Here is a 27,694-nt window from a genome sequence, read left to right on the forward strand (position 1 = left end):
TCAGTGTCGTGTTTCCCGATGACGCATGCTACCTGCAGGAGTGCCATACGGCACTGTTGTTGTGCTCGGGTGCACTGCCCATCATCGTCATCAGCGGCGAATGCCAGGCTGGCAGATCCCGACACCACAAGGAAGTGTTGGATAGATGTGTTTTCGGCATCCATGAACTTGCGTGCAGTTCGAGAACACTCGGCCAAAGACTGCCGTGGAGTCTGAAGATGTATCTCCTGCTGGTGAATAAGGATGTCGTTTATACAGGACATCTGTGGTTGGGATGCTTCAAAATTATGTTTTGGGTAGTAAATGTCCGGGGTCAGAGCGCAGCGATTTACTACACCTCCATACATGATAAGCTGAACCTCACCAGACAAGAGGTTGTCTGCACCCAAAACCATGCCCGCGTGCAATTCTTCGAGGATGGGAACGGCGGCAAAGAACTTGCCCCCGGCGTCGGTTCACAGCTGCAAATCTAATGCGCCAAAAGACAAAGCGCTTACACTGACGCCTCCCAAGGTTTCCCCGGACCAAATTGGGAGGGTAACGGGGGCATGGCGTTGGTGTAGCGCAGTACGGGCAGCTCCAGTTTGTACAACATCCCTAAGGTCCCCGATTCCGTCGACGTGGCCTTGTACTGTAGGAAGTGGTCGCGTCGGGGATATAGTAATTCAATGTGGTTCATAGGGTTGATTCACGTCACCGATATTGTCATTGAAACTCGGCGGTAGGTACTCTTTCTCGACTGGCTGTAAAAACAAGACGAGTTTAGGGTTCGTGTGAGCGATGGATTCCGAACGTCCTCTCGGCGAGCTGTGCTGTTCAGCTGCAGCCTCGAGGATGAGCCCCTTCTAGCTTCATCCTCGGTAGTATTCTGGCTGAGCGCACATGGGCCATGATTAATCCGGCCGAAAACAGCAATGAGCCTTTGCACTTTATTACAGCAAGGTCCGTTGCTTAATCCCCTCGTATTTTTGCCATTACAGAAAAAAGGCCCATGGCCAAAGGAGCGTGGACGGCGTCGTTTTGTGGCTCAGGTGAAAGTAGAGTGAATGTTGCGATCCACGCTTTGGGAAATGCAAACCGCGTTTCTAGGAAGGCGCCCGTGCGCATTGTAGGTGTGAAGTATTACGCCACCGTTCAAGTAATTCCCTGGGACTATTGTGGAGGCCTGGACGCACGCCATCCGTTGGTGGTGGGATGAATACTTGTGGCGGAGGCCGACTTGCGGGTTCCATTCACGAGGAAGCCTGGCCACGCTCATTAGGAAAGCGCGTTACCTCAAGCAAGCAGTAGGAGGGCGCCAAAGAATTTTGATGACTGCGCCATGGTAAAGGAATGAGACAAGGAAGCAACGCCCATGCTGCGGGCCACCTGTTTTTTTACTTTGTTCTTCTGTTACTCTAGCCGAGTATGCGCCCGTGCCAGAGCCCCAGCGGCACTGTCATACCATATATACATATATATATATATATATATATATATATATATATATATATATATATATATATATATATTGTTATGGCGTTTATTAGCCGGCACACAGCGAGTCTACACAATGGCGACAGTAACGGCCAAAACACGGGGTCTCCGCGCGAGCGGCGTTCTCTTTGGGCAGACCCACTAGAAAGCACATAAGAGTTCGACCCACTTCAGTGTTCGGCGGCTTCTGTACAATTACCCCGGGGTCGAAGAGGGAGCCGCCTGGCGACCTAACAGCTTGTCACTACGAGCGGGTCATAGTAAGCCTTCAGACGCTCCACGTTGACTATGTCGCGCCCGCGGCGGCGCATGTCCGAAGATTGTTCAATTGGCTCGATAAGATAGTTGACCGGAGATGTGCGCTCGATCACACGGTAGGGACCTTCATATTTCGGGAGTAGTTTGGAAGAAAGGCCAGCTACAGAGGTCGGGATTGAGAGCCATACAAGGGAACCAGGAAGGAAGGTGGGCTCAGAAGTGGCGGAGCCATCACGAATACTCTTCTGCCGCTCTTGCTCATGCGTCGTAAAAGTCTTGGCAAGCTCGCGACACTCTTCAGCAAGCCTGGCGGTCTCGGAAATAGGTGTACACTCAGATGGATCCGGCGTGTACGGGAGTATCGTGTCGATGGTGTGTGACGGGTGCCTTCCGTACAGCAAAAAGAAAGGTGAAAAACCAGTCGTGCTCTGAGGGGCGGTGTTGTAGGCGTAAGTGACGAAGGGCAGTATGGTATCCCAATTCGTGTGGTTGGCGGCGACGTACATCGACAGCATGTCGCCGAGGGTGCGGTTAAAGCGTTCGGTCAGACCATTCGTCTGCGGGTGGTAAGCAGTAGTTTTGCGATGGACAGAATGGCACTCAGTGAGAATGGCATCGACGACTTCTGACAAGAAGACACGGCCTCGATCGCTGAGAAGCTCCTGGGGTGGACCGTGGCGCAATATAAATCGATGTAGTAGGAAGGACGCAACATCACGCGCAGTAGCCGCAGGGAGAGCGGCGGTTTCGGCGTATCGCGTTAAATGATCTACGGCGACGATGGCCCAGCGGTTGCCAGTGGACGTCAGAGGAAGTGGTCCGTACAAATCGATACCTATGCGCCCAAACGGACGGTCAGGGCAAGGTAGCGGTTGCAGACCGGCTGGGGACATGTGTGCGGACGGTTTGCGGCGTTGGCAAGCGAGACAGGAGCGAACGAACTGCTGGACGTAGCGGTACATCCCGCGCCAGAAGTAGCGTTGTCTAATGCGATGGTAGGTTTTGAATACCCCAGAGTGCGCGCACTGTGGATCAGAATGGAAGGATTCACATATCTCCGACCGCAGACTGCGGGGTATCACGAGTAGCCACTGCCGGCCATCGGCGTCGTAATTGCGTCGGTGTAGGAGGCCGTCACGAATGGCGAAATGGTGAGCTCGACGACGCAAGGCACGCGTGGATGGCGTTGCGGACGGATCAGAGAGCAAGTCGATCAGTTGGGCGATCCAATTATCCTTTCGCTGTTCGGTAGCGATGATGTCAACATCAATGGCAGAAACAACAACCGAGGATACTGAGCAGAGCACGTTAACTTCAGGCAGAGGGGAGCGCGAGAGGGCGTCGGCGTCAGCATGCTGGCGTCCGTTGCGGTAGAGGACGCGGATGTCGTAGTCTTGTAAGCGAAGAGCCCAACGGGCGAGGCGGCCTGAGGGATCCTTCAATGATGACAGCCAGCATAGTGCATGATGGTCAGTGACGACATCGAATGGGCGACCATACAAATAAGGTCGAAACTTTGTAAGAGCCCAGACGATTGCCAGGCACTCTTTTTCCGTGACGGTGTAGTTTGTCTCAGCTCTTGTGAGCGTACGGCTTGCATATGCCACAACATAATCAGGGAACCCGGGTTTGCGCTGCGCCAGGACAGCGCCGAGGCCTACACCACTGGCGTCCGTGTGCACTTCTGTTGGGGCCGTAGGGTCATAGTGGCGGAGAATGGGAGGAGACGTCAACAAGTGGCGGAGCTTCAGGAACGCGTTGTCGCACTCTGACGACCACGAATTGAGGGGCCCGTTACTTCCGAGGAGCTTCGTCAGCGGTGATATAATCGTGGCGAAGTTTCGTATAAAGCGTCGGAAGTATGAGCACAGGCCCACGAAACTACGCAGTTCTTTGACGGACGCAGGTTTTGGGAATTCGGCCACGGCCCGAAGCTTGGCTGGGTCAGGAAGAATGCCATCCTTGGACACGACGTACCCTAGGATGGTGAGTTGGCGTGCTGCAAAGCGGCACTTCTTCAGATTTAGTTGCAAGCCGGCATTGCTCACACGTGCGAACACTTCTTTTAGACGTTGGAGATGGGTGGAGAAATCTGGAGCGAAGACAACAACGTCATCGAGGTAACACAAGCACGTGTGCCATTTCAAGTTGCGCAGTACGGTGTCCATCATGCGCTCAAATGTCGCAGGTGCATTACACAGACCAAACGGCATGACGTTGAATTCGTACAAGCCGTCGGGTGTGATGAAGGCAGTCTTCGGTCGAGCGTCATCAGCCAGGGGTACTTGCCAGTACCCCGAGCGCAGATCGAGAGAAGAAAAAAATTGGGCTCCGTGAAGGCTGTCAATTGCGTCGTCGATGCGCGGCAGTGGGTAGACATCCTTGCGAGTGATCTTATTGAGCCGTCTGTAGTCCACACAGAACCGCACAGAACCATCTTTCTTCGCAACAAGAACAACAGGAGACGCCCATGGACTGTCCGAGGGCCGAATGACGTCGCGTCGGAGCATATCGTCAATGCCCTTCATGACGTTCCGGATCTTGTCTGATTCGGACATGCTGTCGTTCGACTTCTTGCACAAGTCCAGGACATCTTCAATGTAACTGGTGAATGACTCACCGGCCTGCTGAGCGCGTTCGCGTAAGCGCTGCTCGGCTTGCAGCTTGCGAACGGCAGGGCGGCCAAAAACGTTGGTGATAGCAGTCTTGAAACCGGACCAGGTTGCAAACTCGGACGCGTGGTTGGTGTACCACAAACTTGCAACGCCCGCAAGGTAGAACACCAAGTTTGTCAACTTGCCGTCCTCGTCCCATTTGTTGGGGACGCTCACGCGCTCGTAAATGGCGAGCCAGTCCTCCACGTCAGTGCCATCGGCGCCCGTGAAGATGGGTGGATCGCGGATCCTGGGGACACCGGGACATGGGGGTGGCATGGGAGGAGGCGTTTGCTGAGAGGCGTCGTGGGACATGGTAGATTGCAGCGTACGTGAGCGTAGTTCCAAGGGCATCGAAGGGGATCGTAGCACTCTCCACCAATTTGTTATGGCGTTTATTAGCCGGCACACAGCGAGTCTACACAATGGCGACAGTAACGGCCAAAACACGGGGTCTCCGCGCGAGCGGCGTTCTCTTTGGGCAGACCCACTAGAAAGCACATAAGAGTTCGACCCACTTCAGTGTTCGGCGGCTTCTGTACAATATATATATATATATATATATATATATATATATATATATATATATATATATATATATATACATATATATATATATATATATATATATATATATGTATATATATATATGGGAAAGAATTGTATACTTATGGGCTTGTTTTTTTTCGTGTTCTAACACAATATTGATGAAATCTAACAGACAATAATGCCTAATGCCAAGGAAAGGAAATAAAGGGGAGGTTTTTAGACCGAATTGTGAGGTAAATTTGAAGAAAGAAAAGTGAAGGAAAAGATAACTTGCCGTGGGCAAGAACCGGGTCCTTCCCACGGCAAGGTATATATATATACATATACAAGCCTTAATGTAGGATTTTTAGGGGGAAAATCACTAAGAAAAGTTGCTAGCTTCGGAGCTGGGCGGAGAAGCGCCGCCTGAAAAAGACCGAAGGGGTCTCGAAACGTAGGTTTTGTTTTTATTATACTATGCGCTAAATGCACGTACACAGTCCGCTTATTCGTATAAGTTTACTTAGCCAGACAAATCTGCCATCGTGTTTACTTTTAAGAAAATATCTTGATTGATATGTTGGGTTTAACGTCCCAAAACGACCATATTAATCCCGTAGTGGAGGGCTCCGGAATTTTCGACCACATGAGGTTCATTAACATGTATGCACCTAAATCTGAGCACACGGGCCTGCAGCATTTTCGTCTTCTTCGAAAATGCAGGCACATCAGTCGGGATTCAATCTCCGTCCTGCGGGACATCAACCAAGTACCTTAGCGACTAGACCACCATGGCGTGGCAAAGTGGTGAAACGTAGGAACTTTGCAACTATGCCTGTTAATGTGATATATCCTACCATTCTTATGTGTGTTTCAAGACGGTACTGCGCCCTTTGATGACGATTGTTTTTGTCAAATAAACCAAAAAACATCAGTGATGCTACGTCGATTTTATTGTTGATCTTTTAGGCACTCATAGAAAAACCAGTTCTTTTATATGTGTTACTTTTGTGGTCTATCATTTCGCAGGGGAGCTGTGTGGCCAGATCGTCGACAGTGACAGCACACATGTTCTTACAGACGTTGAACTGGCCGAAAAAGTGACGAAAGCAATTTTGTCTCTTGATCTCAAGGTACGTGAATTGAACAAGCATATATTTTTGAGAGAATATGAGCGCTCATATGAATTGAATAAATCTTTGCTCCCAGATAAACTATTCACTTTGAGCGAACAGTATTGAGACTATAAACGTTTGCATAAAATGGTTTATAGATGAGTGTAGGTGCTTCTCGCTATGGCTTTTTGGGTGCATCACGGCCCGTAGTGATAGATTAGTATAACATGCGTTCCCTAGTTTTCAATGTAAAAGGTTATATTTTAGTGGTTTATTTATTTTATTCATTCTAAAATACTCTTATGATGAGCGATTTTCAGCGCAAAGCAGCCTTAAAAATTGTCGTTTTACTAAATGTCGATTTTCTATTACTTATTAATAGGACTCCTAATACGAAGCTGATCAAGAGATCACTAAATTATGCTTGAATTTCAGCCACCTTTCTTGGCTCATTTCATATGCCACGTAACTTCTATTGAGGGTTCATGACTATGTCGAAGCACATTAAGCAGGTATGATAGGGCAAGTGGTACATGCCAGTTTGAACCGAATAATTTAGAAGCCAAGTGTGCACATATATGCAAGTATGTACATGATATTTCACATGTCCACCAAGAATGCCACTGGGCACCACGTGATATCCTCCTCTGTAAAGGATTTACCAGGGTGTAGGAGCGCTGGCTTCTCCACTTATTCACCAATTCTGTACTGTGCCCGGCAGTACAGAAGCATTTCGATTCGGCCTTCTCGGGCACATGCTGCACTGTGCGAAGTCTTGTGACACATATCAAGTGTTTTGGGCATGCCCTTCAAATTCCATCTACCCCCCCTTAACCCCACGCGAGAGAACTGAGAAGCTGTGCTGCTCAGCTTCTCTGACTTCCAAGCCCAACAGGCCTTAGGTGCTAGAGTCCAAGGCGCCACGCAGCTTCAAGGATACCGCACTAGGGATCCTTCTAGGGTTTATAAAAGGTGGGCCCTTTAGACTCGCCTTATTCATACCTCTCACTGTAAATATAATAATAAATGCTTTTCACCACTACCACTCGTCGACGGTTATTAAAATGGGTTGGTGGGTCGTTCTGCCATAAAAAACCTTATCACACAGCCTTTCGCATTCACCTCATGCAGTTATTAGGGGCTAAGCTCTTTAAGGCGTAGGTCTGTCAATCCTCCGTCGCTGCCCTACATAGCCACCGGGATGCGAGATGGGAGATGGCGGTACTTGGTGTGTTCCCTAGATGAACGCATTGAATGAGCGCATGGACGCATGAAAAGACAGACTAGCAGATGGACAGACGGATGGACAAACGCATGGAGCGGGTATGTGTCACAGGGGATGCGAGATGGCGATACTTGGAGTGTTAACTAGATGGACGCACGGACGGCCGGACAGAAAGACCAGAGGATGGATGGACAAATGAATGCACGCATGGACAGATGAACGGATGCATGGATGGACGCACGGATGGTCGCGCGGACGTACGGAACCAAGAACAAATGGACGGACGGAAGCATTGATGGGCTGACGGATGCTTGGCCCCACTCATCATCACTCATTCCGTGAATATGCCGTGATTTTTTTTTCTCGTATATCTCTTCGGTACTTGGTATAGAGGGTGCCAGCGGACACTCAGTTCGAAAGAGTCCAAGAGCTTCATCAGCATGTTGTCGTGAATTGCAGCATGACTGATCGCACAGCAACGCTGTTGATAACGGAAAAAGGAGAGGGAGAGGTGAAGAAAATCTGTACTTTACATCAGCTGAACCGGCCCACATGTAATGACTGCTTAGATCCTGCTGGTTCGATAAAGGCCGACCAAGTTCAAAAGGGTCGTTAAATTGAAGAACGTGGGATAAATCGAATATTCAAAATCTACACGCGTGCATGTTTATCGAATAATTTTTTTTGTATTTATGCGAAGGCACAGAGCACTATAGATGATGTAGGACACATCCATGACGAATGCAGCATTCACCCTCTGTATTCCCGCTCAAAAGCACGCCAAAAAAAAAAGTCGCATAAAGTTGTACATGCCAGCGGATGCCGCTAAGTGACTAAATAAGGTGACGCAACAGTGCCGCAAGGTCCAATCAAACCTTGGCAGAAGCGTGACGTCGTGCCTCTGAAGCATCAGCGAAAATGCTTTGCCCCTCCAACTTTTCTAGAAAACGTTCCACTAAGGCATTTATTTCTCTGCATCGACGCTCACAGTGGCGTGACAAAATTGCCTGCAGGTATAAACGTAGCTAGCGTTTCTGTAAAGCAGGGCCTATAATTAGACAGCTCATAGCTATAAATAGGTGGCTGTGAGGCGAAAGAATTGCGCATGTTTACTGCGATACCGACTGACTCTGCGGCCTGGCTCCCCTCACTCAGTTACTGTTAATGGCTTGTGGTTATATTATCTTGACTTGCATGCCGTGTCAATGCAATGTCTTTGTCTAAATTTTGACTGTTATGTCTTTAACAGTAATTTGTTCCCTGGTCCACTTTGTTATCTCCTTTCGCATATAACGTTACACTTTAAATTTTCCTTTCAATGACTTCCCATTTTCGGCCCGCCCTGATACGGTGAAGTAGTGGCTAAGGTTTTCAGCGGCAGACCGCCTGCGGAAGCAGGATTGAATTCCGGCTGCGGCGGCTGCATTCTTGATGGCGGCGAAAATGCTGCGGGGCCATGGGCTCGTGTTTGGGTGCACGGTAAAGAACCCCAGTTGGTTGATATTTCCAAACGCCACCCCTACGGCGTCTCTCATAATCATATAGTGGTTTTGGGGCGTTATTCCTCGAGTATCTATCTAAATTTCCGCCACGTTTCTGCTCCGTATGTAAAGACCCGTAAGATGCAGCGGCAAAATTCAGCTAATTCCCTTGAGGGATAGAAGTTAACTGCAAATCTTGATTCGAAAATGCCCGCCTAAAGCGCCATACCCTATTACTTAGTACTGTTTGTATGTTCTACAAGAACACAATCTTGTGCAGGGTCAGTTAGCAATGGGTCCTGTGTCTGGTTTCGTGGATGCCGCATCATTCAAGCACCTGGACCAGTCCGCCTTCAGAGAGTGCCCTGTCGGAGATCCGCGAGAAGCCGTCTTCGTTGTTGTCGACACGTCGGGAACCATGGGACTTCCGAAGGGCGTCGAGCTCACTCACCATAGCTTCGTTGCCAACTTCTGCATATCGAAGTACGTAGTCTTATGAGTGAATGTCGAACGATAAGCTTGTATCGCCGTTACATTTGTGTGACCGCATAAAGTTTCGCAAATGGTAAAGAACCGAGAAGCAATGCTAGTACACTCTTGGAGAATGCAGTGTGGCAGAGAGAATAACGTCAAAAATGGCGTGAACTGTACAGTGCGCATGGCGGATGAGCTTAGTTTTTTTTTAGACACGCAAACTGACGACAATAAAGAGGGCGAATGAGCATGCTTCATCGTATAACCCCAATACAGTGCACTTCATGTGCTTGCGCTTGGCGCTTTCCTTGATAAGACGCTTGGCGCACATGAGCTAGCGTATGCACGACAACAACACTGCAGTCGATATTGCAAGAAAGAATACAGTCATTATGAATGTCTTGGAAGCTTCAGGCGATTGTTTTTGTTGGTCATCTCGTTTCGTTGCTGCAATTGGTTGGCTTGCACCTTTGTGAAAAAAAATCACATAAGCTGCGACCAAGGTTTGTCTTGTTGTCACCTAGACTTACGACATTCCAGCAGAAGCTATTACTGCACTTTCCCCATACTTTCGTCAGTAGAGAAGTAGACCTTCAAATAGTTTCTTCTAAGGGAGACACGTTCAAGATTACTCTTATCTCTGAAACAGCCAGAAAATGCCATGAGATCTACAGCGATGTTCACGTTCTTCCAAAATAGGAACAAAAGCTCGTTTCTAATTTCTTCGTAATGTTGAACTGAACTCATTGAGCAGGTTCTTTTATTTGGAAATGAACGCGTTCCTGTTACATTTCAAGCATTGAAACGTGTCGCTGCAATAATGTTATATTTGCAATTTTTTATCCTCTTGTGGATTACCCTGAGCTATACTAAGGATACAAACAGCAAACCCACATCCAAATACGGATGTCATAGGAACGTGAACATCAGTAATAAGAATTGCCTGTTCGTGCGGCCACCTTACGTGTCGATGACCCTGGTTGTGCTAAAGTTGAAGCGATGGTCCATCTCTTTTCTATGTTCGCCGAGAGCGTTTCGCGCAGAGTTGAAGCTACTTACGTCATTTCTTCTGTAGGGCAGTTAACCCCTTAACTGCTTCGGACAAACAGAGCTCGTCCTGCCTCAACTGTCACCAAACGTTTTTGGACAAATAGAACTTGTCCAAGCGGAATAAGTACTCCTTTCTAGTTTTCAGGCGGAGAGCGCGCACATACGACTCACATTGCGTGTCATCTTCCAGATGGCAGCGTTTTAGCGAGGATTTCTTTTTACCGTTTGGCATGAGCGTGATTTTCGTATGAAAAAACGGCGTGCAGTGGCGGTGACCCATGCATAGCAGGCACATGAATACGAAAGAAACGCTATTCATTTTTGTCATCTTCTTTTTTTGATGATGATTACAGTACGGATATTTATCCGTACTGTAATCATCATCAAATTGAGGTGAATTGAGCAATTGCTCCGGTGATCATAAAGACTGCTAGGACAAAAACGCGGCAAGTGGCCGCCAGTTAAGCCGCCTTGCGTTACTACCCTTTGGAAATTGTCCACGTAGCCCCGAAGCTCCTCGAGTGAAATACCCCAAGGGTTCTTAGCCTACAGAAGTGAAAAAAGATGTGGCGTCTGTAACTATTTGGATGATAAGGTTTTAAAATTTCATTTGCAGCAGTTCGCTGGTTTTCTCTGCATTGTCCAGAAATAACTTTTAGTCATATATATGCACTGAGCATGTGGTGAAAATATTTTTCAACATTGACTAGCTGCATTTTAGGCAGTCAGATTCTAAATAAGAAATAAAAGTGGGCGCTCTTTAATGGAAAATTTTTATTAGAACGAGCAGTTGAGGAGTAACGCAATAATGATTTCCAAAAGCACGTTACCAGCGGCGGAGGCAGCTCGATCAGCAGACCGTGTGAGCCTGTTCCGCATAAGCGATTGTTAGAAGATATGTGTACTATATTTTTTGAAATTTATTTAAACAACATAAGCGTATTGAGGAACAATATCTGACATGTGGCTGCGCATCGAGTCTGCTGATTGTCAAGCTCGAATCATTTTCTCTCGTACATATTCGGCTAGGACAAACAAGTGCGACGGGCAAACGTGACAAACCTTCTTTTTCAGGCCTTGTATGTCATCAGATGAAACGGATACTGTGCTCGCTTCAGCTCCTATCGGCCACCTGTCTTGACTGCTGCTCGGATTGATGGCTGTCCTCGATGAATCGGTCTGCGTCCTTGCGCAGCCAGGCCTCAGCCTTCAAGAAATCACTGAACTTGCTGATGAACATAATGTAAGTTATTCGTTAAGTATTTCAGTATGATTCTTTATTCCAGACATGCGAAGGCATATACATGGCTCAGAAGACGAGAAAAAAAAAGACGCTCAATTATGGCTTGACAATTGCAAGAAAAAAGTTTCGCATATCTCACGCACCTTGCAAATCGACGTTAGGCGATGCCTGCCGATATGAGGACGTTAAATACACGCACTACCAGCATGAAGTAAAGTAGACTAAAATGTTTCATTAGCCCGTGTTGGTGGTTACGTGTGCACACATAACGAATACGTATGCATCTCTGACGTATCTGTCGCGTCCATGTGTCGATGGGTCACTGTGAAATGTGAGCACCAGGAGCTGAAGTACAGTTGTTTCTGCGACCGTCCGTTAATGGAGTGATGAGGGGTCCCTGTACACTAAAGAACTAGGTAATTTAAATTGACACCTCTTATAAAGAAGTGGTCAATGACATATGCGTTCCTCGTAGTGGTCACGAAATTTTCAAAGGCTATGTCTACATAGGCAACGTCTTACAATAATTGTGTGAATCAGGTCAGGTTGTGGTTTAAAATAACCACAATAACGATGTAAGCGACAATGAGAAGTGGTACGCTTATATGCCTTGCTTGTGCAAGCAAGTATGGCGGCCCTGGATGCTGCTATAAAAAAAGCTTTAGTGGATGGCGCTTTACTGCAATTGCCGTTATAGGTCGAGGGATCGAATCTTGACTGCGGCGACTACATTTTCGATGGAGGCGAATTCTTGTGGGCCCGTGTGCTCCTATGGGTGCCCGTTAAAGAGCCCCAGGTGGTAGAAATTTCCGGAGCCTTTCACTACGGCGTCTCTCATAAGCATGAAGTGGTTTTCGAACATATAAATCCTACTTATCAATCAGTCAATACGATTGCTGTTATCTCAACGTGACGGGTGTATGATACAAATACATATGTACTGTTTATAAGAATGCATAGCCAGGACTGCAACCATAGTTAACGTTTTACGAACATTGCGGTATAATTGACAACCAATTCCGAGAACTAAGACACATACTACGATTAGACTATTTTTTGAAGGCTGTAGTCCGTATACCCTGTGTATAAACTTGCATCGATTTACATGAATGCGGTATTTTTTGCTGGTTAGATGCAACAGCGCTTTTATTATGTTAAAATTTCTGAATATTCGTTCGAAATGAGGTGGTATAGTATTTCAGGCATATATCTGGAAACAATTTGCCGTACTATTCCAAATTAGTTGAAGTAGTATTCGATAAGTATTTGTAATCGATTCGGCTTAATGACTATTCACTTCAGTTCTAAATTGCACTCTTCGCACATCACTAAGCAGAGGTGGCCGACATTTCCAGTGTCTCTCATAATCATATCGCAATTTTGGGACATTAATGTCCAACAAATTTTATTACTTTACCTAATGCTTTGTACAATTTCTATTATACTATCTTCAGCCATTTCAATATGGTACAAATGTATTAGGCCGTTGTCGAAAGAAAACGTTCGCTAGATAAAGGAGACGAGATTACGACGTCTCTACACTCTAATATGAAATACGTATTCACGCGATAGATGATGAAAAATTCCATGAGTCGATATGGCTTTGCTTGCTTTTGTATATCGCTCATCTGTAAGAACCTTACTGATCACCTTAATGGTCATCACCTCTACGGTGGTGTTAGTGGTAAACATTTCATCACCCTTTGAAGAAAGTCTTTGTGCCGCCTTACCGTCATTGCTCACTCTTCCATGCAGATTACGTCTATGTTCTCATTTCCGACGTGACTTCAGACTTTAGCAGAAGAGATGCTCCGTGACGGAAAGCAGATCAGGAGCATTCGTCGCATCGGCGTGGCCGGTGGTGTACTTTCACAAACAACGTATGATGCGGCCTTCAAGGCATTCGAGAATCTCGACAGCTTGGTCATCATGTACACTATGACGGAGAGCGGTGGCATCGTCTGTTCAACTTCTCTGCACGAGGCGGTAGGAATTGGCATGGGATTTCCAGGGGCCATGGTTGAAATCAAGGTATTTGTATAACTGTTCACTACGAGTTGGAACGAATAGAATTTTGCAGTTTTGAAACTTGGTTCACGAGCACTATTTTCGTATTTTTGTGTATTTATGAAAGGAACCACCACCAACTCTAAAGGAAAGAATATCTCGAAATATTTTCTTTTTGTTGGGAACGTACCTAGCCCAGCTGCATTTTGTTTGTCGTAGAATTGGTGTATGTCAAAAAGATTGTGGGGCACACAAGTTAGATGATTTTTAACGCTCTTGTGTAAAGAGCACATTTTGCAGAAATTCCGGCGTCGGCAATGTTGGTTGTGAGCGAAAAAATATCTTCTTCGTGACCGAAAGTTGATAGATACAATCGAAATTAATACTGTTTAGTAATTCCGGCTCCGAGTTGGAAATCAAACTCGGGTTGTTTGCGTGTCCAGCGGGTGTTCTACCACACAGCCACACGTTTGTTTGCGAATACGATGAAGATAATTGCCTCTGCTTGGAAATGCAGTGATAGTAACCTTCATGCTTTACAAACACACGTGACCAGATGTCCATCGGGCACCAGAACATGCGAGTAGCATAATGACTTCCATGTTTAAAGCCAGTCACCCACTACAAAAGGCACACGCGTCCCTGCTCCTATTCTCTAAATTCGACGTAGCCGGTGCATAACTAGCTCGCAAATATTTTATTCATTTAGTATTTGGAGTGTGCACTAAGGACAGGATATAGCTGTCAACTGTTAAATTAAAGCTTAAGTAGCCCCGAAGTTCCTATTGCATGCAGTTATGTGGAGACTCTCGGCTGGGTTTTGCCACCGGAATCGCCGTCACTACCCATGTATGTATAGGTATCTGTATATATGAAAACACAAGAAAGGAAAATAATCCTGATAAAGGCTTTGATGCGCGGAATCGAGACACCGAACCTACGTTTGTGAACGCGCGGCGTTAGCCACTGAGCCACCAAAGAGATCTTTTGAACGACAATCTATTTATATCTACCACTGGGAAATAGTGCATTCTGAGCATTACGAGCGAGACAGCGTGATGAGTGCGCTCAGTGTAGTTCAGCGCAAAGATCTGCTTCTAGCTCGTTGCTATGCGCCGATGCATGCTCATTTCCCACGCATGCTTTGCTCCGCGGAGGGAGGGGGGCTTTATCCGCGCACTTATCCTGTGGTTGGGGAGAATCGCGCGCCTTTGGCTTTGATCGAATGATTGCGTTCAGTTGCCGAACGGACAAAGATCACTTCGCTCGCTGGACAGGCCGGGTTGTCGAAAAGAGCGTGCTAAACAAAACGAAGTAACTGGGACAGTAGTTAGTTTGCACTCATATCTCTACCGATGATAACATTTTGTGCATTGTTTTTGTTTAAACGGCACGTTGATTGCCAATCTGTAAACATTGTTAGTTAGCTGTCATCCTGTGTGTATTGTTTTCGTGTATTTTTTGTGCGTGAGCAGAACGCTGCACGTTTCAATGTGCTTGCCGTTCTCAATGTTTCATTCCAAGTTTTTGATGTCGCATTCATTGCATCGCCCTTGCGTTGAAACTGTCACTTTTTCTTGCTTGAGCAAAACAAGGTACTCCTGCATGGATGGATGGATGGATGGATGAATGAATAAACTTTATTGAGACTTTCGGAACGCGCTTCATCTCGTAGCGGGCCGTTTTCACGTCGAAACAGAAAGACAAAGTCTTTCTACTGCGTCGCATCTGAAGAAAAAAAAAAGTGGGATTACACTAGTCTTTCCACAGGACCAAAATAAAGTTCTTTTCCTGCTTCCTTCCTCGCACTCGTTGTGCAAGGCGCCCGCAGGGGTGTCTGCTCAAGCAGGTGTTTTGTGAGTGGTGTTACCACGGACCTGAGCCTATGGGCGGGGGGGGAAGGGGGGAATCAACTTTTTTTTCACTCTTAGCCGTGCATGGCATTGCCATATCTGGGGAAAGTAAATGTGGGGGTAGTGTGACTTACTCTGGGTGATTGGATTTCTAAGGCCTCCTGGCAAATGCAAGGTACCCCTTTAGCACCGGCTTGGCGTCTTTTTCGATCTTTCTCTAAATATCTATTTTTCTTTCTCCTTTCAATTATACCTTTTTCTGTATTGTCTTCTCTTCCATTTATTTCCTTGTTTCCTGGTGGCAAGTGATATCTTTTGACGTTTTAAGTCAGATTTGGTTATAGTAATGGCGTGCTGCAGGCTTTGTGCAGACCTGCTCACATGTTCTGTCACGTTGTAGGCGCGGTTGCCGAACGAACAACCTTTTTCGTGGAATCAAACTAATTACCCACGAATCGCCCCACAAAGAAGTGGCGTACAGATGCAAGTACACATCCCCCCCACAAAGAAAAATAAACATGACTCAGTCTCCAAGTACCACATTAGTCATTGTGCGTATCCTGACAAGAATGCTCGAAACATATCACCACTCCTTGCACCCAGGCACCTCACTGAGACAATCGGAAATAGCTACAAGGCCACGAAGATGGCCATTGGGTACTTTCTGGTGGAGGTCAAGAGCGAGACTCCGTATGAGAAGTTCACTGACCTTGTAGCGTTTGAGGAGAAGCCAATAACCCTCGCCGCTGACCGAGCCATGAACACCGTCGAATAATTCTTGTCAGACGACAACTTAGTAGATCTTTCGGATGAGGCACTTCTAGGTAGTGGATATGCTGAATGAACGACCACGTGATATATAAACAATGATTTTTCGTATAGTTCAATTCAGTATATTATGGAATGATTATTGGCGTAGACAACAATGCAATGTTTTTTTCACGTCGTCTTAGTTTCAGTGTTTCGGAGTTATGTCTTTCGATTATGAGTAACACCAATGTTTTCCAGATGATAACTCAGCTCGACAATATAACGTTTCATTTTAAAGCTTCCTGTTAACAGTTATCTGCCGTTGTATAGGCCTGATTGTGTGTGGTTTGTAACGGATACAATTTTTAATGAACAAATTTTGACCAAGAAAACATTTTTTTTCGACAGTTTGGGAACATCAGTTTCTATTTGAGGTATATTTCTGAAAGTGACGGTGATAACCAACTTGCAGGCATCTCCACTATCGGGAAATATTCATAAATAACAGCGCCCAGATTAGAAGAAAACCCCTGGCACACGCAGGTAGTGGACCCTGTGAGTAGAGTCAAGCTGGGTCCAAGTGAGCCAGGCGAAATCTGCTTCCGTATACCGACAGTGATGCGTGGCTATTACAAGCGACCAAAAGAGACAGCGGAATTCTTTGAAGGAAATGGCTGGTGCCGATCAGGTGAGTGGCAGTTTCAGGCACATTAAAGAGACAGTAAACATAAGCAATAACTTGGTATAGATTTATGAACTGTTAATAGTGATAAACTGCAATTGATGAATATATGTCACTATCAAAAGTTCGTTATCAGCGGAAAAAAGCTCCGTGTGTGACATCAGAAATTTCAGAATGCATTTTTCGCATTTTCGTGACACTGGCGTGACAAAGTTGGCTGAAATTTCTTGTGCCAGGTGATTGACACCCACAGATGGCTACGTACTTCATTTTTAGCTATCAGAATCTGCGTAGGAACCAATATAAACTCCTTAGAAGTCTATGACATTGTGGTGTTCGGTGCGAGACCGAAATTCGAGACTCCACCCGCATTTTTTTTTTGCGCGTTTTCTGTAGGGAGCCTTCATGTGCGCGCGCCTCCGTGTTTTAGGGTGGTGACAACTTCGAACATGGTTGCTTACTCTGGCTAAACCGGCCGCGATACTTCACGGGCCGACATGTTGGTTCTCAGTGGTCGCTCATTTACATTAAAGGCAGCGTGGGTTTCAACAAGACGGGGGTAGGTTTTTTTCCCTATATAGCAAGTTCTGAAGGATAAAGGATTGTATTCTAATGTTAGCCGCTGTTTTGTAGAAGAGGAAAGACATGTTCGTGGCTCAAGTTTGTTTAAAATACTGTTAAAACAGGCCGTTTTTCCCACCTGTTAGACCCAGCGCATTGGCGGTGTGAGAATATTTAGGGAGCCTTTATTTGCGTACGGGAGAACCTCGATGCCAATGTGAACCTACTTCAATGTCTGCGCGGCATTCCTGAAGCAAGTTCACTTTAGCACTGCAGACATCTCAAAGTCCTCCTGATGCAAAGCTCGAAACCGTGCTGTTTATATGATGGTACCCATAGCGATAGGGAAGGCAGATGAAACAACTGGGTAGCTCGCGTTGTTCTTTGTAAACCGCATAACTTCGCTAGCCTGTTTATCATACCTGAAATATTGATTTTGTCTGCAATATAATTTCATGCAGCAAACATAGTTCCTGCAAATGAGTCTGTACAATAGACTGCTTAAAAACCTTACCAGCCGTAAGCATTTCCCGAAAATAGTAGGGCACTCAATCATATTACACCAACCCTCCCCCCACAAAAGCCTGTATATTAGGCTAAAAGAAAAACAAAGGACTGCAACAACAGGAAAACCAAGTTTTTTCACGTCATAGTTTATTGCTAACAGCATCTAAACGGCGTATGACCCTAATTTCTTCAAACCGTCCAGCCTCCACTGCCAAAGGCTCGTGTCCTCGCAGTGGGCCTGAGATACACCAAGAAAACGAAAATTCACACGCGGCCCCGACGACGCATAGGGAGTCCATACTCATTTTCTCTACAAGCACTAAATAAAAACTCAGTTTACGACATCAAATCATCTATGTGGCTCGTTATGAAACAAAAGAACGACAAAAATTACGATGCAGAACATAGTGCATATTTGAGTTATGGGCCAACAACTAACTTGCTTAGTGCACATATGCTGCACCATTCAGGACCGACAGACAGACAGAAGGACGGACGGATGCAAACATTAATCTGTCACATTCTATGTGAGCGAGTTTTGGTGTGGTTGTGCGTATGATTGAAGGGAAGAACGAATACCTCATGGCAAGTCGCACAAAATTTAGTTGTGTTGCAAATGAGCAAGACTACAAGAGTCTACAGAGAACGCGGTCGTCGGCTCGTCTGCCTGCCTCTACAAATGCCCTTCCTCAGTGACCTAGGAGAAATTGCAGGAACCCGAACACCTGCCAGCAAAGTAAGACGTGAACGCGAGCGTTTGTAGGTGGTTCACGGGCCTGGCGTTTTCAACAACGAATGCGGTGACGGTTTCGGAAACCGATAAAGCGCAGATATGGAATGCATGCAGGACCACACATTCGACTAGTCATATCATTCTATTGGTCGACCGTGCTTCGACTACGAGGATAAACAAGCATACTCAACCAGCTTTCACTTGCATAGCCCGGCGTAGCCGAACGAAGCCTGATTCATTTATATACTGTGCACGTTGTCGTGTTCACTTTGCTCATTTTGCTTTTTCTCGCATGGCTAAGTCAGCCCTTTCAAGAGATGTGCGGTTATATACTCAACCCTCTCGCAATACAACGGGTGTTCACCTCACAAAGACAGGGAGAAGTAGTTGGCTCCAAGCAGTCTCACTTCATATGTGTAATCCAGCGTTTCCCTTGGCTAGAGCAAGTCGGGAAGCGGGACAGTCTTCAGGTGGTTTTGTATTGCAGCATGCAGCACCCTTGCATTTACACTTCAAAGTCCTTGTAGGTGCGCTTAGTGCAAGAGTGGTGTCGTAGCGTAAGCTACGTCTACGGTGTAGCCAAACGTAGCTCATACCGCAGCTTGCACACCCGCGCCAATATGCAGCTGGTGCAGTGCGGCGGAGCAGAAACGCCTGGCTGCAAGAAGCAACATGGCGATAGTAGGCATAGAAACCGGGACTGGCAACATGGTGCTTTAGCGGGTGGCGGCAAGTGTCCGGTAAAAGGCTGACACCACCCTAAAACACGGAGACGCGCGCACATGAAGGCTCCCTTGTTTTCTAGCTTACCAAGTGCCATGATGCGGTAATAGTGCTGTTTGCGGGATTTTCTAAATGTACTTTATTATTGCGCGAAAATTAATTTAGCTGTTTAGTGGCCCATTATATCGATCCATATTTCCTTTGCAAAGTGGTACCTTGACTCTCAGTCCTCGCGTCACTATACTATGTCATAAGAGTGCCACACATGTCGGAGTGTTCGCCGATTTCTCTATAGTAAGAGAATGCCGTGTGTTTATGAAAAGTGTTTGACGATTTCAAGTACATCATACTCAACTATGAGAGAGCAATGAGTCATCCCGGAGGCACAGTAAACATACAAATACTGTCTAAAGCACAGAAAGCATCTCCGTGCAGCTGAACAGTCATTCGATCGTGTGATCCTGGCCTGTGTTTTTTTTTTGCTCCAATGGAGGATAAATTAGTTTTTTTTTAAATCAGCAGCCCATTTCTAATCAGTTAACTTCAACCACAAAACCGCGGCGCTTCTGTCCATCACTTGCGAATGACAGCCGTGCTGGTTGGATTTTTTACTTGAACCGTTAGTACTTTTCTCGCATATTGCACCACGCGCATTAAGAGTTAAAGGTTCGTCATAATACCTAAAACACTGTTTCGAGAAGGAGCAATCCTGTGATCTCTGGGGAAAATCAGGCCATTCATGTTTATGACTGCAAACCAGTGCCACAAAGATGGGTCATTAATCAGTTATCTAAAATGCGCGAGAGGTGCTTAACTTGTCTCTCAAAAAACTCATAGTGCTCTTGCTTCGATTTTTTTCAGGTGACATTGGTTATTACGACGAGGATGGGCGTTCCTATTTCGTCCAGAGGCTGAAAGAGATGATAAAATGCATGGACAACCAAGTTGTTCCTGCTGAGCTTGAGCAATTGCTGCTTCAGGAGCACTCCGAAGACATTGCCGAAGTGACAGTGGTGGGGCTACCGCACCCTTTATACGGAGAAGCACCAGCGGCTGTGGTAGTGCCCCGGGACCAGTACGTGTGTCGCAAGGCCGCGGGGCTCTTGGCGGATCAGATTAAGGCTACCATTTCAGGTGCGGTTCCGCTTTTATGCCAATAGTGTTTCTTTATATATTTTGAATACTGGTCGTCTCTTTCCGACACCATAGTAGATGGGCATAGAAATTTGACAAACAGCTACAAAAATTATATCGAGACTCGACGAATTTCTGTCGTCATGGGCATGTCTCGTATGTATGCATGTATGCATGTATGTATGTATGTATGTATGTATGTATGTATGTATGTATGTATGTATGTATGTATGTATGTATGTATGTATGTATGTATGTATGTATGTCCCGAAAGTATGGTGTCCATGAGCATTTGAAAAGTCGTGGGAGTGGAACACAAACCGGAAGGCAAGACGTTAAATTCATATAAACCATTTGGCGTCACAAAAGCGGTTTTCTTCTGTTGTCTTGGGTCTTTCTCGATCTGCCAGTATCCACTCAAGGAAGAAAATTAGCAAGCGTGCCGAAGCCTGTCAAGGGAGTGATCGATATGTGGGAGTGGGTACACAACTTCCTTGGTCACCTGATTAATATTTCTGTTGTTTACTCAAAAACGCAGGGTGCTGTCTTTTTTCTTTACAAGCACTACAGGGGATGCCCAGGGGCTCTGTGACGGTTGAATAACGTCATCTTCGAGCATTTTCGCGACTTGTTACTGTATGACTTCGCGTTCCTTTAGAGCTACACGATAAGGATTCTGGTGAATAGGTCTCGCCATGTCTTTAGTGATTATTCGATGTTTTGTCAATAGTGTTCGACCGACTCATGATGTCGAAGAAAAGCAGTCTCTGAATTCGGCTGGCAGCTGAAGAAGTCTCCGGCGGTCGTCCTTTGACAGAGAGGGGCCAACGTCAAATACGTGTTCTGGTTCTTGATCAGGTGCTTCGTCCAATACTGAGAAACATAAACTGCCTTGCAATTTTACGATATTGTCGAACGAGCTGATAGCTGTGTCCTTTGGAAGGCACCGTCGCTAAACATTAAAGCTGGTCAACAGCAAGTTTGTGCGTCCACCAGTGAAACGGACGATACCTCGTGCAATTGAAATGCCATAGCTAAATAGTAGCGAGCCAGTTCGGTCGGCAATACCTTCACCGTCAAACGATTTGTGCCCTTCCACCAAAACAAGAGTGCCTAACCGTGGCGGGACGACCACATCATCATCAGTTATACGTGAAGTGTTACGTATCGCGCCTGAACAGTCGACTAAACTAGGGCTGTTGCGTACCTTGATTGAACAGTCAGGGATGTTGATGACAGCGCCATATTCTGTTAAGAAGTCAATTTCTATGATCAGGTCCTTGCAGCATGAGGTCAGGATGACGAACGTTAACTCGAAGAAAGAACCACCGATGTCGAGTCTTTCTGTGCACCTTCCGACAGGCATCAACAGTTCACCGCCTGCCATTCTCAAGTGAGGTTCCGTCCACGTAGTCTTTACTTTCCTGAGGCATACGGCGAAGTTATCGCTAATAATAGAAAAGTCGGCACCAGTGTCTACAGGGGCTGTTACTTGCTGTCCATCTACAAAAACGGTAAGATCTGTCGTCAGTTTCGTCGGTGTTATGACTAGTCGGCTTTACGGCGTCTTGTGTTAAGAGTTACAGGGGCCTTTTTTTCGCCTAGACGGCCTGCAACTCCACCCTCGGAGGTCACCGCCTTCAGTATGGGTGACCTCCTTCCACTGACCTCAGCAGTAGTGTGGTGGTGTGACGAAGGTGAATAGGACGGAGAGCGTGGTTGACGTCCCAAACCTGGCTGATAGTCAAGCACACTGTCGTCATTGTTGGCACGGTGGTTGTCAAATAGGACCGAGACAAGGGGGTCCTGGAGAATCGGCGTCCTCCAGGCATGGTGCGTAGTCGTCGCTGGGGCATCGATTGTCAGACGATGGCCGAAAGTATGAAATGTATTGACGTGGTGCCAGAAAAGACGGGAAATGTGGCCCACACCTCCGCAGTTAAAACAAAGCGGACGCCTGTCTACAGTGCGCGGGGTGCCTGTTTTTCGAAGCTGTGGACGCCGCAACGGCTCGTAATGTGGTGAACGCCACGTCATGTCGGGAGACGGCTCTTCGTACGGCGGCATGATGGCAGGGCGTCGTGGTGTCTGTTCGTGTGGTGGTGACCAAAGAAGGGCTGCTGATGGCACGACTGCGCAACCGTTGGCGGGCGGCGAAGCGCGGCTGCGAAGCTCATGGGTCGTTTATTGTGAGCAGGATCAGTTGTTAAAAACGCTTGGCGTATTTCTTCGCAAACGACTTCAGTGACAGACGCCGTGGGTGTGTCCGCGACCGGTGTCCACAACTTCAGCAGCTCTTCGCGAACAATCTCTCTTATGAATCGCGTAATGATGTATGATTGTCCGACGTCGTAGTGGTGACTTGATTGTGGGCGCTGTTGCACAAGCGATCGTACTGTCGGCATCGTAGGTGAAGCGCCCGTTCGATAGCCGTAGCTTCTTTGATGAAGTCTGTCACGGTGCTTGGTGGGTTGCGTAAAGTCCGGCAAACAACAGCTGCTTAATGCCTCGCATGGGGTAGCGCGACTTCTTGTCACCGGTCATGTGCGGGTCAGCTCTACGGAAGAGACGGGCCATGTACGCAGCAAATATTTTGACTGTTTCATTGGGTTTCTGAACCTGTAGCTCGAGTAATTGCTGTGCGCGGTCACGCCGGTCGACAGGGGCAAGTGTGTCAATCATCAGCTGTTTAAAGTGACTCCATGTTGACAAACTGCTTTCTCTGTTCTCATACCAAGTACGAGCACTGTCGTCAAGATAGAAATAGGCACGGGGGAGCCTTTGTTCAAGAGACCACAGATTGATGTTGGCGACACGTTCATATATTGATCAAGCCAGCCTTCCACACCTTAATGTGCGCCACCGCCAAAGCGATCAGGCACCAATGGCGAAAAAAGGGTTACCTGAGATGGGGTTGGCGGACTAATGTCTCGTAGTAACTGTTGTGGACTGGCGGTGGCCATTGGAAGAGGTGAGCGGTGCCTTGGGGGGGGGGGGGGGCGGCTCATGCGTAGGGGTGAACTCTGGAGGAGGCCTCACAAGCGACGACTGAAGCGACGCACGGGAGTTTCTACAATTGCGTCCGGGCTAGATGAACGGCTTCCCATGGGAGTGTAGAGCATCAGGCGGGGTTACAAGCCAGCACGTCCACCAGTGTTGTGGTGTAGCGAGAACAAAAATTATTAGAAACAGCTTGCGACGGTGAAACAGGCTGTTTGATGATGATGCTGATGTTAATGATGATAATGATCCTTGTTTCAAAATCAACTGTATGCCGAAGACCATCTTCGTCTTTCTTTTCTAAACCTATTGTCCCGCTACCAGGAGTCTGCAAAACACCTCGAATGTCGTTCTCTTCTACGCATATATCTGTGACATGTATGTATGTATGTATGTATGTATGTATGTATGTATGTATGTATGTATGTATGTATGTATGTATGTATGTATGTATGTATGTATGTATGTATGTATGTATGTATGTATGTATGTATGTATGTACGTATGTATGTATGTGCGCATGTGCGTATCTACATACGTAGGTAGGTATGTAGGTAGGTAGGTAGGTAGGTAGATAGGTGGGTGGCTAAGATAGGTAGGTAAGTAAAGCCACAAACAAAAATAAATCGGTAGAATAAATTTGCGACATGCGCTGTTGAGATTTGAATCTGTGACTCCTGACTCCGCAGCCTACCGCTTTAGAAAGCGCTGCCACGTGCCACTGGGTACTTGAAATGGTAACGGTGAGCATTTACCGCTGCTGGTACGCAGATATCGGAACGCTTCGGTGCGTTCAGTACCACCCTCCAGATTGTGCTAAGGGTGCGCTTTAAAGCAGCGCTACTTGATCTTGTTTCAGCTATTTTTGAGAGGCGCATGGAAGAGAGGCCTATTTTCGTACCAATTCGCAGTGTGCGATTCCGGACAAGCAGTGCATCTAACGCCATACCGCAGGAGGCGCTGAGGGACACTCCACGCGCCGTTATGTTCAGTGAGGAGACGCTGGTGTAGTCAACATCTGCTGATCAAATAGGAAGAAGTAATAACTGCGCCAGCTTTAAATGTGTGCGTGTTGTGTGTATATCTGTGCATTCTTATCAGGTGTCATTCTTCAGAATGGAGGTGCGGGCTGAGAGTGATGCGCTGATCTAGCATTAACACTGGCGTTACATTAGTCTGTAGGCTGATCTAGGTTCTTCAAAAAATGGTTCCGCTATAACGCAGAGACGAAAGTTATGTACGTTTACATAGAGTTGTTTACCAAGAGGGCCCTTGCAAAATCTTGATTTACCTCGTGATCTCATTCCTAGAAATCGGCTTGGTAGAAAAGGGCTGGTGTGTATCTTAGTTATCTTGAGCTGTTTTACCCCAGCGACATTGCGGCAGATGGGGTTGCGCGTACTAAGTATTTCCAGGTTTCGTTTACCAGTGTCTATTTACCATTTCTAAAGCTGTTCACTTCCGGCTAAGTATTCCGATGTCTCAGTTGAGTTACGTGTATTGCTGGCTCAGGGAAGCACTTAGGACAAGTTTCGTCTGAACATGTAGACACGTACGGGTGAACCAGCTTACAAAAAGTACCGCAAAAAAAACAACCATAATGGCATGTCGAGTGGTATGCAAAGGAGATTTGCCTCAGATAAGTTGTCACTGTAAGTAATTTTCAGCGTAAATAAATTGTATATGGCTGTAAATAAATTACAGCCAAGTTCTTTCGAGGATACCTTCTCTTGCAATATTATTTCACCATGATTAGAGTGTCGTTCTCACTTTCCGAAAAGCACTAAGTTTGGACGCCCTCAATAGCTGCGATATTAGTGGGCATACTGTTAAATATATGATTCTTTAAATGTACACTAGAGGGAACTCTGACGCTAGTGTCTATATTATTTGCAAGGCGTAGTGCTTAAGCCAGCAGGAGAATGATAAGTAGTACAGAAATTTGTATAATTTGTTCTATCGGCTCCGTTTGATTTCGTGTGGCCTGAGCCACTTTGTAACGGGACGACCATCGGGAAATGTGCAGCAGTTGCAACTCACTGAAGTTCACGTCATGAAGTTCATGAAGTTTACAAACGTTTGCTCTTTTACTTCGAACAAAAACAAACCAGAAGAATAAACATAGCCGCCAGTGCGTTCGAAGCTCGCAGGCACGAAGACTAGGCAAATTAGTGTACTACCCGTCATTCCCATGGGGGTGGAACAATCGTAGCGCCAGAGTCCCTCTAGTTAGTTTCAGGAAGTTATGCTTCGGAAGATTTCGTTCTAATATAAAAGCGCGTGAATCTTGTGCCCTCCCAATATATTGAACATGTGTGTGTTTCCCGGCCAGAGAGAAAGGCGTGCAGTAGCAACGAAGGTTACAGTTACGAGAGTGAGCGATTGGAGGGAAAGCCGTGGTAGCTAGAAATTGTTGAAGCGTTTTATTAGTTTATATTTGCTGAGGCCTAGTTATAGTTGCTATGGCTGAGCAATTCTGCAATATCTCTTCGCAGGAAAACTGGCTATCCACAAGCACCTTTACGGAGGCGTCTTTCTGTTCGACTCCTTGCCGAAGACAGAAACGGCAAAAGTAAACCGAACAGCAATAGTGGAACAGTGTGCTCATAAAGTAAGTTTGTAATAAATAAAGAAGTTGCAGTCGTTCAAGCAAATGTGTTCAAATTTTCTTGGTGTTTTCTTTACTAAGGAGACCATAATGCTGGCTTATAGTGTCGGGCAGATAGTCGTTGCTCAAACTCCCAGCACAATATTACACATTTATCGAACTGATGAATACAGAGCAAGGATATATAGAATATCTGATAAACAGTGATGTGATTATTTCTCTAAAGTTCAAGGAGCCGTAGAGTATGTGGGTGCAATCAACACCAGTTAAGTATTTTCCGCCTCTTCGTGGCCCACACGTGTCTCTCGGAGAGGTGGCATATAGATTCAGCCGCAAAGCGAGATGTTGCGTTGTGCTTGCGTTGAATCATAATCATCAATAGCGCTGGTAGTGCCACCCAGCGGCGAGGCTAGGTGGCCACACAGAGAAGATTTGGGCCTCTCTATGGCGTGAACCGGCTGGCGCGATTGGTCATCTTTTCACAGGGATTCGCGGCATGCGAAAACTGTGGGCCGTGTCCCGTAGGTGCCTTGTGGTGATTCGATCATTGGAAATGGCATCTTCGCGTAACCTTCTGTTAATTATTCTATTTGAGTGTCTTATTAGGAATATTGTATAAGGTTCTTTCTAGCGCGTCACCAGGGAGGTTTTTGATCGGCTGGCGATATTGTTGTTTGTAAAGGCTGTTGAATGTATGGATTGATTATGGATGATTGACACGATGTATGGATTGATTATAGTGCATCTCTCTGTGCGTGCGTTTTAAGAGCGGCACTCTTGTCCACGACCCCGCAACAAATATTTTATTATTGCTATATTATGGTATTGCGAAACAAAGAGAGTTTGGAGACCCTTAGCTTCACCTTTCAGAGTTAAAAGCAATGGTAAATCTGGCCCTTAGTGCGCCCTTCAACTGCAAAGGGCATACCTAATAACGTTTTGTTACATACACACACACGCACACTGTAGATTGTACCAGCGCGCGCGCGCAAATGTAACATACATTTTTTTTATCTAAAGCCAGAGTCGCAAAGCCTCCAAGATACATGCCGCGCGTTCGCCATCTTGGAGGCCATAAAGGGTCTCACAATGCCTCACAGATGGCTGCAAATTATCTAGCGTTTGCCATTTGCTTGATCAACGCCTCTGGAAAGTCATGATAGGTTTTCCGCTAGATCGACACAGTTTTCTATTTTTAGAGCTGTTTGAAAGTTCCTGTGTGTTTTTAGCGGTGATGGCTCCACTATCTCGGCCTCTTTCTACTTATTTCAGGCCTCTCAAAGGCGCCTACAAATTGCCAAATGAGCTTGTTTTCGCCATGACACCTGCTGAACAACATGCGTTGACCTCACGATTTAGCGCGCGCGCTAAACACTGCACCTCAAAGCGTACTTTTTTTTTAATCTATGAAATCATCCCCAGTAAGGTTGAACTAAAGGCGTACGTTGTCATGGCTGCTAACGGCAAGCCATTCATATACACCCTATACCATTTGGCAGTCTTCAGAGCTCAGCCTCTTCAGCGTATTTCAGTCATCAGTAGCGAGATGGCGCGACGTGTTCGCGTCGCGGGAGCTACAGTCGTCGCTTTTCGCGTTTCGTTGAGCGCCGTCTCCGAGGCGCATGGTCTCTC

At 46.4% G+C, this 27,694-nt stretch overlaps 1 protein-coding gene across 2 annotated transcripts in view; it reads left to right on the top strand.

The window, feature by feature from the left end:
• Positions 1-26,108, top strand: part of LOC119179993 (luciferin 4-monooxygenase) — a 41,685-nt gene extending 15,577 nt beyond the window's left edge. Inside the window, exons 1-7 of one of the 2 annotated variants that reach the window (XM_075869283.1) lie at positions 5,958-6,049; positions 9,018-9,220; positions 11,336-11,504; positions 13,260-13,535; positions 16,658-16,802; positions 20,182-20,454; positions 25,950-26,108. In XM_075869283.1, the coding sequence (XP_075725398.1) occupies positions 13,311-13,535; positions 16,658-16,802; positions 20,182-20,454; positions 25,950-26,077 (771 nt within the window). In that variant the 5' untranslated portion in view covers positions 5,958-6,049; positions 9,018-9,220; positions 11,336-11,504; positions 13,260-13,310 and the 3' untranslated portion in view covers positions 26,078-26,108. Of the gene's footprint in view, positions 1-5,957; positions 6,050-9,017; positions 9,221-11,335; positions 11,505-13,259; positions 13,536-16,657; positions 16,803-20,181; positions 20,455-25,949 lie in introns of those variants that run through there. The other variant, XM_075869284.1, reaches the window with a different exon arrangement.
• The last annotated feature ends 1,586 nt before the right edge of the window (positions 26,109-27,694 follow it).

This window comes from Rhipicephalus microplus, chromosome 7 (assembly GCF_043290135.1).
Source record: "Rhipicephalus microplus isolate Deutch F79 chromosome 7, USDA_Rmic, whole genome shotgun sequence".
Taxonomy (NCBI): domain Eukaryota; kingdom Metazoa; phylum Arthropoda; class Arachnida; order Ixodida; family Ixodidae; genus Rhipicephalus; species Rhipicephalus microplus.